Genomic DNA, 15441 nt, shown 5'->3' with positions numbered 1-15441 from the left:
AAAACAGATAATATCAATATTCAATTTTCATTTTTAGAACAGGCCTGAGGGCTACTCATGTGGTCCTTGGGGGCTACCTGGTGCCCGCGGGCACTGTGTTGGTGACCCCTGCTCTAGCCTATGCTAACCATTAAATATAAATACCTAATTGGGAGTTTACCAGTTGAATCTTATAATATATACTACATTATATAGCTCTTTCCAAAAACTTCTAGGAAGTCATTAGATAATTAGGGACGTCTCAAATAAATTCACACACACACACACACACACACACACACACACACACACACACAGCAGTGGGTGTAAAAAAAACAAGGTAGTGGCGCTAAGGTGAACAATCTAAGTTTTAATCTTCAATGCACATCCAGTTAATCATCACAGAGATAAAAAAAAGCATGTCATTAAGAAATCCACCATACCAACAAGTCTGGAAGTCACAGCTCATTCCCTCAGCGAGTCTATACTGTGTCAGGCATTGAACACTACAGTGAAGTTGTTGTGGTGCAGTGTTTGATACTTTTGGCTACAGACAGTACAATCCTACCGTAAACTATTAGTCTAATACAGTAGTTCTCAAACATGTTTTTACCTTCTAAATAAGGGCATGACAGAAAAGAACCACAAGTCTTATATATATAGTTTCAACTATATATATATATATATATATATACACACACACACGCACACACACACACACATATATATATATATATATATATATATATATAGTTCAAACCTGTGAACAGTGTAGCAGCATATTCAAGTATAACATCAGGAGAGAACTTGGTGGCCAGAGCAGCAAAGATGACACTTGATCATCACAGATTTGCTAAACCATAAACAATACAAGCATTCGGGCTACAGTATACACGACGACATAACATTTAATATGGAAATATCTTGATAAGATATGTTAGTAAGGTGGGACATTAAAAGCTAAGTGACCTATTAAAAAAAGCAAATGTCTACAGGTTCAGCCGCACATCAGTCACAGTTTATCAGTCATTTATTTTTGGCTACATTCTAGCAGTGAGTAGAGTGTTATTAACAGCAGAAAATTAGTCATCAAAGGTAAATCCACTTAAATAAATTAAATTACACAATTTATACAAAAAATACATTTTCAAACAGTCCAAGTCTGACACTTCACTAAACAAACCAATCGTTACACAGTCAAAAGTCTGCACTCAATTATTTGTCAAAGGAAATAGCAACTGTAGCAAACTAGAGGTCATTTTAGCACTTGCTGTGGAAATACCAACGTCTGGGAAAAGCTGTCTACAGGGCTTTGTTAAAGGAGCTTAGGTGTAGCATGTAGCAGCACATTTTTAACCTCTAGTGTTCACAGAGTATATTCCACACCGCTTAATATTCAAATTGAAATACATAAAATGGAAAGCTGGCTGTTAGTGTTGAGTGAGTTCATTCATAGATATTGTTGGATTGAAACTAAAAAAATCAGATCTCTTCTCTTTCTTCCCTCTCTGTGTGTAAGACATGGAGGGTCTGCGCAGCATGGTCAGCCCAATGGACTAGCTCCAACAGCACTCGATAGGTCCACATCTTGAGCCCGAAAACTCCCCCAGCGCCATCGGTTTCCTACACAGAAGAGAGCAAGTTAACATCCACTGCCTCTCATTATTATTATTACTTGTTATTATTATTACAAGCTGCTGTTTAGTGGATGGGTAGGCTGAAGTAATACACTGTTTATGTTGTGGTCACGCTTACATTTTTACAGTAAATTACAAGTACAAGTACAAGTTTCATTGTTAAAAAAGTCTGAGTGCTGGAGGGAGGAAGGAAATATGAAATTAAGAGACTATTTGGCCATTTCTAGATAAATATGTTCCTATTTGTCAAAGTTTAACAAAAGTAAGTAACTGATGTTTGAGCAACATTATTATTAATTTGTAGCTGTATTTATGTTAACCTGACGAATGTAACACAATATTAACGTTCCTTTTAGCTCCAATTTGGTCTCCACCAACTCCTGAGTGAAATATATCTCTTTAGTTGCTAAATTCTCCACAATGTAAACCAGCTAGTTGCTAACTTTGTCTGTCTGCTGTTTGGTGCTCAGCAGGTAGTGTACAATGGCTTTTTCACTAAAAGCAGCTGGCTGCTGTGGCTAAAAACAACGCTCTGAAAACCAAAACAATGAGCTGAAAGATGCTAAAATGCTGAGGGGAACTGCAGAGTTGGGTGATAATTCATTACACGTCCATGTAAATATAAAAATATTGATTAGTGCAGCTTTAAACTCAATGAAAATATTATCATGGATATGTAAGCAATTAAGTTAATGATTGAAATCTTTGTTCCCAGCATTAGTCATATTCACATAAAGGTATTATTCATATAATACAGGGTTTACTCCCACCCTTGCTAAAGCTTTAAGTTTTCCATTTAATTGTTGTGTTATTAAGACATAATAAATGGCATAATAGAGGCTTGGAAATACCCTATTTTGTGGATCCATTTTGTGCTGAATGTCTAACAGATTTGTTGTAGATGAGCTAATTCTACATGATATTATAATAAAAGCATATACTGTACGTGACTCATGTGGGAGACAAAACTGAATTTCATGGAGAAAAGCAGGGTCGCTTGGCCACTTGAATGATAGCATCATAGGGGCATCTTGGCTAGTAAAATAAAAGAATGTAAAATAATGTACAAAGTCTGAGTTGGCTGTTCACATACGAAACGTTTACATCAGATTTAGATCCTTGGAGAAAGCCTAGGAGTTGAAGAAAAATGCCCTTTGTCAGATAAACTTTGGATTTGTAACAATGTTTTTCCTTTCTGTAACAAATACTGCACCTCATTACACTGGTGGTCTGGGGTAACTTCTAGAGTCGTGTTCTCAGTCTCCACCAGACCTTTGGTGCTATGGAGCAAGTGCTCCAGCCGGAGTTGGACGTTCTTCCTCATGGTCTCATAGTCGCCCTCCAGCTCACCCCATTCCTCCTCTTCCTTCAGGATGACACAGTGGATCAGCCCCAGGCACTGCCGCAGAGCTGAATGCAGCAACTGCACCTGCCGCTCCGTGCTAGGCTCCTCCGAGTCTGGGGACAGGCACACGATACGTCCTCCGTCAGGGGTGTGGTCCGCCAAGAATGTCTCCTTCTCTTTCTAAGGGCGAGGAAACGAGAGATTTGTGTCCACTTGATGCTGAGTGCAAAGCAGATACAAGGTGTTTCTTGGCCTTGCACATGTGCCTTTCATTTTATTTTAGCTCAATTACAAATGTAGTGACAGCCATATTGATCAATTAAAAGGTGTCTAAAAGGAAGAAGAGGCACAGAAGCATGACAGCAGGGAAAACAATCCAATGCACTCTATCCATTAGGCACCCCAGGGAAAATGGAGGTGGGGTGGGGGGTGGGGGGGGGGTCTTTTAGTATGATTACACTGCACCACATAATCTCTTTCAAAAATACACAAGTGCATACTGGTGAATGTTAACGTGTATACTGTACAGTAAAAGTAAAACATATAACTGAAATGCGACAGGTAGCTATAGCTGCCTGAGTACAATAACAAAACATGCTCACATTAAAGCAAGCCACAAGTAACGGTAAGGGGAGTGTTTCACACCGACTAACACGTATGAGGTAAGCATAACGACTGTGTAAAGTGATAACTCACGTATAGCTGGAGCAGACGAGTACATTCGTAATGCAGTAGCCGGGCAAGAGCCACCGCTCTCTCCGTCTGCGACGGGTCAGGCACCGGCGTGTCCAGCGCGGTTATCTGCTGCTGCTCCTCCTGCTCTGCCATTTGCACTCCAGCCCTGTTTAACGTTTGGTGGGTTAGCAGCGAGCTGGATGAGGACCGAGCTGAGAACCAAGCCCCCCACCAACGTCGTCAATGTTGGCACCGAAACAACGTCTAACACGCGGAATGTTTTTTGGATACTTTAGCGGTTTGTACAGGGACCGGAGATGGTCACCGCGAGTGCCAATGAAGCGTGTTAATGTCGGTGTTCATGTTGGCATGCACGCAACGAGAGGGGATTTAATTGGTTCCGCAAGACACAGCGGCGTTTTTAGGAGGACGCACATGAGGGCCTTTTTTCTCCCAAAAAAAAACGTCACCATGTGGCCCACCCATCCTTCTCAAATAATGTAAACTCTCTTTCAGTCACTGTAAACTAATATGGAAAATCACCATACACAATATTTTCTGACTAATAAAATACTGAGGAGTTTAATTTAAAAAATTGACACACATAGAGATCTGTATAGAGATCAGAAACTCTTGTACACTGTTGCATTGTCCTTATACTTTTTCCTTATTATATATATATATATATACTATAACTGATAGTCTCTGACTCTAAAACATGTTTAGAAAATGTGTCATTTATTTATTTAGTTTATAACATTACAAGGCATTGTTTATTTTTTAATCATGTTGATAAAAATGAGCAACCATGTATTTAATTAATGTAATAGCAAAATACAATTTCCACAAAACGTTTTTTGTATGGTTATTTTTTTTGTGTGGATGTTTTGTTTTGTAAAGGCTCTAGGTTTACCCTGCAGAGATCTGAGGAGCAGTTAATCCACCGGAGTTTGAAATTCCAACACAAAGAAAGCAGAAGGTACTGGACATCCTTGTTTGCCTTGTTTGTGTTGTTGACATCAACCTGTCCACGGATTGCAGATAAAATGTTGTCCTATGGCTAAATCTGGAAAATTAACATCATATTGATGTTAATAAGTGTGTTATGTCCCTGATACATAAATCAACTAGAATTGTATGACCTTGTTTAAAGGATGTGTCAAGCACAATAAACAAAAACCTTAGAACACAATCTGTTTATTATAGTTATTCTGAACCCATTTTCTGATAAATTATATCATCATGCTCAGTAATAGTGGCAGTGTTTAATATCCAATATTGATTCAAAAGAAAATTGCTGACAAAAACTATTTCCATCTATTACTGCTGCCTGCATAGTCCTGTCTGTAACAAATTAAATCAGATGGTTCAGTACAATTTGGAGGGGAAGTGACACTACTCAGGTCCTGGAAAGTGAATGCAATCAAACAAGGAAGGCAATTTAAATCGTTTCTTTAGAAAATTAATGAGGTAATATGCTTTTTTTCACAAGACATTTTAAAATGTTTCATAGCATGCAGGCTTACTGTCACACTGTCATGACTTACAGGGACACTTGAATATAACAGAGCCATTGTTAATAGAGTAACACATATGCTTTTCCTACTATGACAATTGAAAATGTCTACTGTGAAACACAAGATCTCTCCTTTCTCAAAGGATTTCAAAAACTTCCTAATATAGATTTTGTCTTATTTCTGTTCTTCAAAACAGAATAGTCTAAAAGGTCCAGACTAAAAATGAAATGACATTTTTTAATATGTATTTTATTGTAATCTCACATCAAAGATTATTTTAAACCAAGAACCTCATTTGGTTGTAGTTGTTGCTCACAGTTAGTTTGTTTTGTAACTTTGAAGTAAATGAAACTACTAGAGTTGAGCCAATTATGTCAATGTCATCATACATTCACATGTGGAAATGAGGGGTATAAATGTAATATGTGACTTTCTTGTACAATATGTGCAATCTTCTTGCAGTCTTTTAAAAAAAATGTTTTAACATACACACATACATTCAAACACAAGGGTGACAAAACCAAAAGGTTACAAAATATTCAATAAGTGGAAAAAGAAGTGTATGTGATCTATAATATTATAAATCATTCTCCCTGATATAAGTAGCTCTCTGTAGCTATGTACTTGATATGACTACTGTGTTACACTCCATGGAGATAATGTCTTAATTTTTGAAATGTCAGCTTTTTAAATTTTGACAGGTCCTTCAAGTCTTTTGTTCCTTTCTTAAATAAAAACATTACGGTGCATAACGTTTCTGTTCAGATCATTTTATGGCCTTCTAGCTAGATTAAACTATCTTCATGAACTTCGGCACACTGTAAAATAATCTGTCTTCCTCCTTCTCTCTCCCATACAATTCCCTCATCTTCCTTCCTCCTCTCCTCGTTTCCCTCCCACATCATTTCCTCTACATCCTGATGATCACCACCCACCACCACCCTGTCCCACAGCTCCCCCTCCCCAGGTAGCTGTGTGTCCTCATGAGTCTCCCTGCCCCACTGCAGAGCCTGCTGGGAAGCCAGAGAGGCTGTGGAGGCCAGTGTGCTGACGGAGCTTAGGGTGAGGAGGGTGCTCTGTGGGTCTGCGAGGGTCATGGATGCAACAGTGCTGGTAGGAACGCTGGAGAGGTGGATGAGCTGGGGATGGCTGAGGCTGGAGAGGTGAGCAGGAGAAGCAGTGGTGAGGTGCAGCAAGGTGGGGACTTGCTGCTGAGGTGCCACCTGCACCACATGTTGCGTGGGCAGCTGGAGGAACTGGCCCTGAGATACATCTAACTGAGTCTGTGGAGCAAGCGGGAGCACCACCTGCTGCAGTGGAGTGAGTGTACTATTCACCACTTCATGGTTCCCCTGGCTGACAGAGGGTCGGTCGGACTGGGTGAGCACTGGGACAGTCTCTGGGGTCGGGGTGAGCACTGGGACAGTCTCTGGGGTCGGGGTGAGCACTTTGACTGTCTCTGGGATTGGGATGGGACTGCTTATTACTGAGCCCCCATTAGCTGCTAGGGCTTCAGCTATGAGCACCTCAGGGTGGCTCTTGGCCTTGTGGGCAACGACAGAGTCCTTTTTCTCAAACTTTTTGCTACAAATGGAGCAAGAGAACTGGTAGGATGCTTCTGCATCGTGCTTCTTCATGTGCCAGTTTAAGGAGGCCTTCTGACGGCAGGTAAAGCCGCAGATCTCACACCTGCCACAGGGCGGAGACAAAGACCAGGTTATAGTCTGAACTGACTTGACGTTTGAGTTTCATCTGTGGCGCTTTACTTTCACTTTTACTACAATTTACTCAGGAGCAGTGGTAGAAGTTAAGAAGTTAACAAAGTATAACAAACACTCAAGGGAAGTACAAGTACTTCAAAACTGTACTTCAACAATATTGCATCACATATTTAAATGACAAAACACTGCTATCAAAATAGTAGTGTAATAAAAAAAAATGAACATACTAATCATTTCAAACCCAGATATACTATTTTATGGTATAAACTGTATGTATTATATTGTTAATTATGTGAACTGTAAAGGATTCAAGTAACTGAGCTCTACTTAGCTGGGATACATAGGGAAGTGACAGGAATCGCTTCAATAGCTAACAATGAGTTCAAAGTTTGAAGTGTTTGTTTTCTTTCATCTTTTATCTTCTGAAAACCTTGTTAATTAATCTTTTTATTTAGTCTTTTACAAAAAACAACGATAAAAACTGAATTTCGCCATGTAAGCAACACTAAGAATGTTTGTAGTTAACATTAAAAGGAAGAATTTAAGAGAATATGTATTATGGGGTTATTTTAAATGGATAATTTCTACATAAATAAGACTGAACCTTGTAATAATGTACACAAGTCAGCCCTATTACAAAATATGTCTGATATTATCATATAATAGTTCTTCCTTTTGTGACATAAATACGGCAGTGTTGTGGCTACTCACTGTATTGGCTTCTCTCCTGTGTGAATCATCCTGTGCACAGCCAGGTTATGGGAGCTCTTGAAGGCACGAGCACAAAACTCACAGATGTAGTCTCTTTGATCTGAAAGACAAATGACAAGCAGAGTAAACAAACACAGGATAGGCAAAGAAAATTAAAGGTTTAGATTTTTTGCCTTGGCCTTTCAAGCATCTCAGAAATTAGCTTCATAATCAAACATAAGGTATGGTGCCAGTCTTAACACGGTGTAAAAAATATCTGTCACCTGTATGATGTTTAGCATGGCGCAACAACTGCTTCTGCAGACGAAACAAGCGCCCACAGGAGGGGTGATCACACACATACTTCTTTTTAAGCAAGTGCTGGTATTTGATATGGTGCTGAAATAAAGAGAGGAGAGAAAATATGTAAATATTACAGTAAACACACCCAACCTCTGATGTTTTGCACCTTAAGGTAACTTCACAGATCTAAAACAGTATGTAAAAATGCAGTGTACCAATTTAGTTTCTAAGGCGAAGCTAACATTGTTGCTATTGTACAGTGCCAAATTTAAGACAGTGCCTTTTAAAATATGTGGGGCTGTCATGGTTACGGCTGACAGGATGGCAAACCTGTAGGTAGCGTGGGTGGGCCAATACAGTACCACAGCCCTCGATTTCACAGCGGACGTACTGCACTGGGGGCTTTTTCCTATGAAGACAGAAAAAGGGAAACTGTATAATAATCATACTTAATGCAAATAGTACTAGTCATCTACAGTGCATAATAGACTGTTACCTTTGTTTTGGCAGCCGAGGGACTTTGTCATCTTTTTGTTGTCTACCTCTCCTAAAATGAAAACAGATTGCAAAACTAAATTTGAAATGTCGACAAATACTTTAATCCTTCTTCCCAAACTTTTAATTGGCTATTACAGGCAGGAATCTTCATCCCTTGGTACGGCACAATTTGATTTTAATTTAATTAGGGTTGCTATGGTTCAATTACAAAACTCAAAATTCACAAAAGCAAAATCACTTTCTATTAATAGAAAAAGTTACGCAAGACCAGATGAGTCCATCTGAGGTTGCGTACGTGAGCAGTACAGCATATTTTCAACATTGTGAATGATCAGTACTGTGTGCTGCTATAAGGACAACTTGACGACAACTGCAAAAGGTTGTTTTTATTCCGTATCTAGGTGGGGTTGTAATTTTGTGCGTTAATTGTAGGGCTGGGCAATATATCATCTTAGATTTTTGATATGGCAATATGACACGTGTTGTCTTTTCCTGGTTTTAAAGGCTACATCACATTAAAGTGATACATTTGTCCATGTTACTAATGATAATTTATCAAAAATCTCATTGTGTAAATATTTTGTGAAAGCACCAATTGTCAACGCTACAATATCGCCGCAATATCGATAGAGGTATTTGGTTAAAAATTTGGTGAGATTTGACTTTCTCCATATTGCCCAGCTCTAGTTACTTGACTTTATGTGTTCATTTTCCAAATCCAAGAAGTAAATTTAGTCAGAAAAAATGTATCCTGGGCTTTAATGTTGGCCCTGGATAAGTTTGGTCTGACTATACAATAATAAAAAAGATTACCAATGTTAAATTATTCAGTTATTTTATATCATAGGAAGAATATGACTATATTTATATTGTTAACTTCCTTTATGGTGCACTAAGCAAACCTTTTGTCAGTAAGCAGGCTGTCAGACCGAACACAACTGGTGAGGATGTGTGGCTTCAGGTAACACTGACACATGAAATTCACCTATTGTCAGTGTGATCAGCCATCAGTCCTGCGCAATCCTTTAACTAATCATCAACCCATATTTTGCTTACTTCCTGGGTGGCTCTGTGTTATTGCCCCCTCCAACTTCACTCTGCACAACAATCTCAGTTGATTCTTCCTTTTTAATGTCATCTTCTTCTTCCTCATTTTCTGACTCCTCCTTCTTGACTTCCTTTTGTTTTAACGTGGTATGGCGCCTTGATCTTTCCCTAAGGAGTTAAGAGATAAAGCTTAATTTACTATTGAAACTAACATTTTAAAATTCATCATGTTAGAAATCTTCATTAATAATACTCATTATGGAAAGGCAGTGAGCTCAGCATACGTCTTAGTCTCGGGGTTATAGATGAGGTCACTTGGGTCATCTCTGAATAAGGGATCCTCGTCAAGAGCCGCATCTGGATCTGCAACGCTAATATGTACATCAACACCACACTGGCCACAATTACATTTACATCAGCAATTTAAACATGAATTTCAAAATTTTCTCTGATGCTCATTCAATAAGTTGTATACCACTCACCCGTCATCGTCGCTTCCTTTGAAAGAACCTGTTTCCTCTTCTGAAAAACAGAGATAATGAATAATGTAATTTCAGTTTCAGATGATTGCCGTTGTTTGTAGTGTTGTAGTAAAAGTATTGCACGTGCTCTTTGTCTTACCACAAAATGAAGCCTCCATCTCTGCTTCAGGCTTGCATGCTGTTGCTGGTGGGATGTGAGAGGCTTGGGTTGGAGGTCTCCCTTTGCCTTTTTTAGATTTGGACAGCTTTGGTCCAAGAGTGTGTTTGGATGCTGAGGAAGTCAGAGTGCCCAGGTATTAGTGACAGATGTAATAAATAAAAAATAAAAAAAATCCTACTAATAGTGAAAAGGACTTAAGTACATGCCTTTTTTACCTTTTTTGGCAGTGGATTTCTTTATCTGAGGTCTGTGTGAAAGAAAGTCTACAGTAAATGACAGCCAGGTGCAAATCAAAATTAATCTGTAGTACGCTATACCTTGGAAAATGCACAGTATGCTTTAACTTTATTGCCCCTTTGACAATGAACAGTAATAGGGTAACAAAAGCACAGACAGGACAACACAAGCAACTTGCATTCAAACATTCAACTCATTTGTTTTGGTTTCGATACCTAGACGTAAACCTATAGCTTTAAGAACCCCCAGTGATATAGCACACATCCTACAATTATAGCCCCAAGCCTCCTTGCAGTACAATCTCACTAGTAAAGTTAGACTCACACTGTCAGTTATGCAGTTAGTTAACGTTAGTAAGCTTGTTGCAATAGTAGTGTAACGTTACAGCAAAGTAGTTGACGAGCGTTTGTGCAAACACTTACTGCATGGCCGGTGTGTTTTTGGAACGTGATCCCGCAGGTCTCCCACGTCCACGGAGCATAATCGTAGGCTTGCGCTTGCAAGTGGCATTCTTGGACTCATTAACGTTAGTCCTGCCAGTTTCAGCGTCCCTGGCTCGCAAAACACGAACACCGGACTGAGAGTCACCGGAGTCCGGGGTGGTCACTGCGGCTTTCGCTAGCCTTTTACTTCCCCTTCTCCCGCTTGACGGTTCAGTCGAGTCCGGTGATGGTTTGGTGGCCTCCGTTGAGTCTCCGGTTATCTCAATCCCAGGACGAGTACCTGAAACCTCGTCTACTTCCGAGTCCATGCTGCTCTTATTTAACTGTTATGACCCTTACAGACCTTTGTAATTAGTTAACGTCAGTTATGAACAAAAATGTAGCCTAAGACCAACGTAACGTTGACGTTAAAGGCCCTGTTGGAACCAAGTTTTGTTAGCTCGCTCAAGAGTAAATGTTTAGTCACTACGCAAGCATTTCATTAACTAGCTTATTAATAATAAAAAAAGTTACATTGTATGATGAATATAATTGTACTAACATTCAGCATTATTTACTTCTTAAAGCTATAGCAAACCTCTTATTTCTTTAACCGAGAATAGGCCTGTTTAGGATGCGTCTCCTTTAAGAGCAGCAGCGCGGATATGCGACAATGATACGTTTGGACTCACGGGCTTCCATACTGATTGAAAAGGGTCGTTATGGGAAATGTAGTTATAACTTTAAACACTCGTATTTATGCATTTAGGTTTATGCAATTGTGCGTAAGCCCTTAAAATATGAATCTATCTCAGTTATTTTGGTCCTATGAATAAATACTATTAAGTATTACGTTTAAAAAAAAATCTTTTAGACATATTATAGCCTTCCAAATGACACACATTTAAATTAATTAGATATTACTATATCAATCAGGAGAGACTTAATTTAGAATGAACAATCACATTTTATTCAAGTGCATGGTAAAAAGAATTGAAGTGTCTTTGGCTGTTAAAACCCATCGTGACGTGGTATATTAAGGGGGTAGTGAGTGATGCCGTGATAAGTTCAGGATATATCCCCCTGAGGTCTAGACACTGGTGGTGGTGGTGAAGAGTTGCCAAAGACATGGATGGTGGAATGTAGAGCAGGACTGGTCGCTGATATGATGAAGACGTGAGGTGAAGGGGTGGAGGAGGGTCGCATCTGTTCGTTCTGAAATGACAACTGACAGCGGCAGAGACGAAAAGGGGTGGCATGGATAGAGAAATCCTGCAACATCTGGTTGACTAGAGTGAACGCTCACCGAGTAGAAGTCAGAGAGAGAGAGAGGCAGAGAGAGATGAGAATGAATGAGTAAGTGAGTGAGTGAGTAAAGGGAGTCTTCATGATTGAACTTTGGCTAAGCTTTATTACTTGTATAGAAAACATCTTTTAGCCTTATTGCCTCCTACGTTGCACAGATAAACAGTCTAAATTAATTAAGTAGCCTACTACAAATAATTGTGTTTTTTTCTTCTTTTATTATAGGCATATGGCACCTATACAAACAAACTAATAACTTTCCCATATTGTGCAACGTAGCATGTGGTCACTGGTAGACAGTCTTATCCCAGGTGTGGCTGTGTCACGACTGTTATGAGTATGCAATGTGACATGTCCCTCTCATGGTACATTCAATTATGAAGTACTGTGCACCAGGAAGTATATGTTAGGTGTGGCACAGACTGCGACGCTGAGATTTGAAGATTATCAAGCCAAAAATGTGTGACCACTGTTGTTTTTTTAAAAGTTTGAACACTTCCTCTTATAAACGGTTGGCTATAATTGTCATGATACAGAAGTACATCATTTAATCACGAGGCTATGACTTGGTTAATTAATTCAGAGCACCAATGAACATGCATACATGTTTTTCATTGTCCATTCATTCCCCTATGGGTTTAAAATCAGTTTGCTCAAACCTGAATCTTGCTCGAGTTAGTTGCACGATTCATCAAAGTGATCACAATGTCTGCCATTTATTTGTCTCAAAGTTACATTATATTTACATCATAATGCAGCTGTACAGGTAGACATATTTGTTATAAAGCTCTGACTGTGGGCCTTTGAGCCAGGCCCTTATTGAACAAATCAGTGATTGGTTGTGCCAAACTTCCAATTAAAGATACAACATAAAATACTTTTTGGTTTAAAAAAAAGAATGATTAAAAGTCAGTGTTCAATGTTAAAGACCTCAAACCTAGCCAGACATCTAAGTGTAGTCATACATTCTAATATCCACATCAAAACTACTGCAAAATTGGCCTATTTAAGAATGTATGTCTTAGAAAGATGTACTGAAAATGTTCTCACTAAGATTGAAAAGTGTAAAACTTCACTCCTGTTCTCAGATCCCTGCACTGGCTCCTTGCGTGTCACATATTTGATTTATTGATTCACATTAAATGGCTTAAGAACAAATTACATTTATGATCTGTTGCTATAATATGAACTGTTCAGACAGGTTTGCTCAGTGTTACCAAGGTAAAAAAAAAAAAAAGATCAGTTTTAAGTATGTAAGTCAGTTAGTTTTATTTTTGCCTAAAGCTTCTGTTTGCCAATGCCTTTTACTAAATGTAATTTGTGGCTATTTATTCATGTCCCTAATTGCACTGTAACAACCCTGGATTTACTGTTCTGTTTATTGTTTATTATTTTTATATTACATTTTATATTATCATATATTGTCATCTTATATTAACAATAATCTGCTCCAGTAGAGCTGCTCAGTTGCCAACAGATCAGACTGTGCTTGCAATAGGCATCTTACAGGAGTGAATGATACCCATGTGAGTGTATGCATGGTATTGGAAAAGGGAGCATTTCTTTCTCAACAAAAACTCCCCTTGGTAAATAAAGTAAAAAAAAGAATGCATCTCTTTCTGCTCACTACTATCAGCAACCATCAGAACATGTGTCCAGCAAAGTGAACTATTTTCAGTAGTGAGGAATGGTTACAGCTTCCTCAGAACAATACCTACTTGTTGTTTTGTCATTTTTTACCAATGGAAATCAAGTCATACTCATCCAACAGGCTTAGTTGTCAGGCAATCTCACATTGTGATCACTTTGAATGCTATTGCTTTACAATGTTCCCGTTGTTCGTCACTGCTATGAGGTGTGCTTATAGCAGGTAGAACTTGTTTGTGAGACAACTTCAGAATGCTTTTCTTTTAAGTTTTGTTCACGCTTATCTGTGTACTAAAGATTCAAGCAACATATCAGGTCAATGGAGATGAAAGGTCAGTGTGATTTTTAGATTTTAGGACTCCAAACTAGAGGTGTTGCTTTTGAAGTAGAACACTACTTCTGTTGTAAGAGAGAGCCCAGATAGCAATTTATCTTTGGCCCAAATGTGGCCCACATATGCAGTTCTCTTATGGCCGACATTTGGCCTTGAATGACGGCGCTGACCTCAGGTGAGTGTGGCTCCCGAAACTCAGCCACAGGTCCCCCTAATGTGGCCCACATATGCAGTTCTCTTATGGCCCACATTTGGCCTTGAATGACGGCGCTGACTCAGGAGTGTGGCTCCCGAAACTCAGCCACAGGTCCCCTAATGTGGCCCAAATGTGGCCCACATATGCAGTTCTCTTATGGCCCACATTTGGCTTGAATGACGGCGCTGACCTCAGGTGAGTGTGGCTCCCGAAACTCAGCCACAGGTCCCCCTAATGTGGCCCAAATGTGGCCCACATATGCAGTTCTCTATGGCCCACATTTGGCCTTGAATGACGGCGCTGACCTCAGGGAGTGTGGCTCCCGAAACTCAGCCACAGGTCCCCCTAATGTGGCCCAAATGTGGCCCACATATGCAGTTCTCTTATGGCCCACATTTGGCCTTGAATGACGGCGCTGACCTCAGGTGAGTGTGGCTCCCGAAACTCAGCCACAGGTCCCCTAATGTGGCCCAAATGTGGCCCACATATGCAGTTCTCTTATGGCCCATTTGGCTTGAATGACGGCGCTGACCTCAGGTGAGTGTGGCTCCCGAAACTCAGCCACAGGTCCCCTAATGTGGCCCAAATGTGGCCCACATATGCAGTTCTCTTATGGCCCACATTTGGCCTTGAATGACGGCGCTGACCTCAGGTGAGTGTGGCTCCCGAAACTCAGCCACAGGTCCCCCTAATGTGGCCCAAATATGCAGTTCTCTTATGGCCCACGTTTGGTTTAGTTTGAAATGTACAGACTACAGATAACTAGTTACCCAGTTTAAAAAGTAAACCATTTTAATTACTTTATCAAGTAGTGAAATTTATTACATCTGATTACTTTTTGATTAGTATTCTAAACATGTTTATACTGGGCTATACAGCTGAATAAGTGAATTTAAACCAGGCAGTTTAAACCTCACAGTAGTACCAACATAGTCAGACTTATAAAATGCAATATCTACATAAAGCTACATATAAGCTTTTAATTGAAAAGATTTTTCAGATGTAACCCCATTGTAATACTAAATTAATTACATTTTTCCTCAGTGACTAGTTACATGCAGTTTCTTGCTCCCAAACCTATAGAAACACAGTGAACCAGCAGCTATCAGGGTGCGGCAGCTGACTGATGTGCATTCGCAGACTCAAACAGTTTAGAATTACAAATTTACAAATGTTCCCTAAATACCTCAATTGCCTCAGAAATGCCATGGTAGATGCTTGCTAGCCCTAACCCTGCACCCAGAGA

At 39.5% G+C, this 15441-nt stretch overlaps 1 protein-coding gene across 2 annotated transcripts; it reads right to left on the bottom strand.

The window, feature by feature from the left end:
* Positions 1-5072: 5072 nt before the first annotated feature.
* Positions 5073-11389, bottom strand: LOC116048998 (E3 ubiquitin-protein ligase ZFP91-like). 2 transcript variants are annotated; one of them, XM_035994173.1, is made up of 12 exons: positions 10714-11389; positions 10270-10301; positions 10032-10165; positions 9895-9935; positions 9697-9783; positions 9422-9580; positions 8364-8414; positions 8198-8276; positions 7849-7963; positions 7586-7685; positions 5925-6842; positions 5073-5894 (listed from the first exon to the last, which is right to left on the bottom strand). In XM_035994173.1, exons 1-11 carry the CDS (start codon positions 11040-11042, stop codon positions 5939-5941), a joined length of 2031 nt encoding a protein of 676 aa, XP_035850066.1. In that variant the 5' UTR covers positions 11043-11389; the 3' UTR covers positions 5073-5894; positions 5925-5938. The 2 variants fall into 2 exon arrangements, with proteins under 2 accessions (XP_035850066.1, XP_031154191.1); XM_031298331.2 differs by having other exon boundaries at positions 5073-6842; positions 9895-9934; positions 10034-10165.
* Between the last annotated feature and the right edge of the window lie 4052 nt (positions 11390-15441).

The sequence above is a fragment of the Sander lucioperca genome, chromosome 17 (assembly GCF_008315115.2).
Source record: "Sander lucioperca isolate FBNREF2018 chromosome 17, SLUC_FBN_1.2, whole genome shotgun sequence".
Lineage (NCBI taxonomy): Eukaryota > Metazoa > Chordata > Actinopteri > Perciformes > Percidae > Sander > Sander lucioperca.
This window is presented reverse-complemented; position numbering and strand designations above follow the sequence as displayed.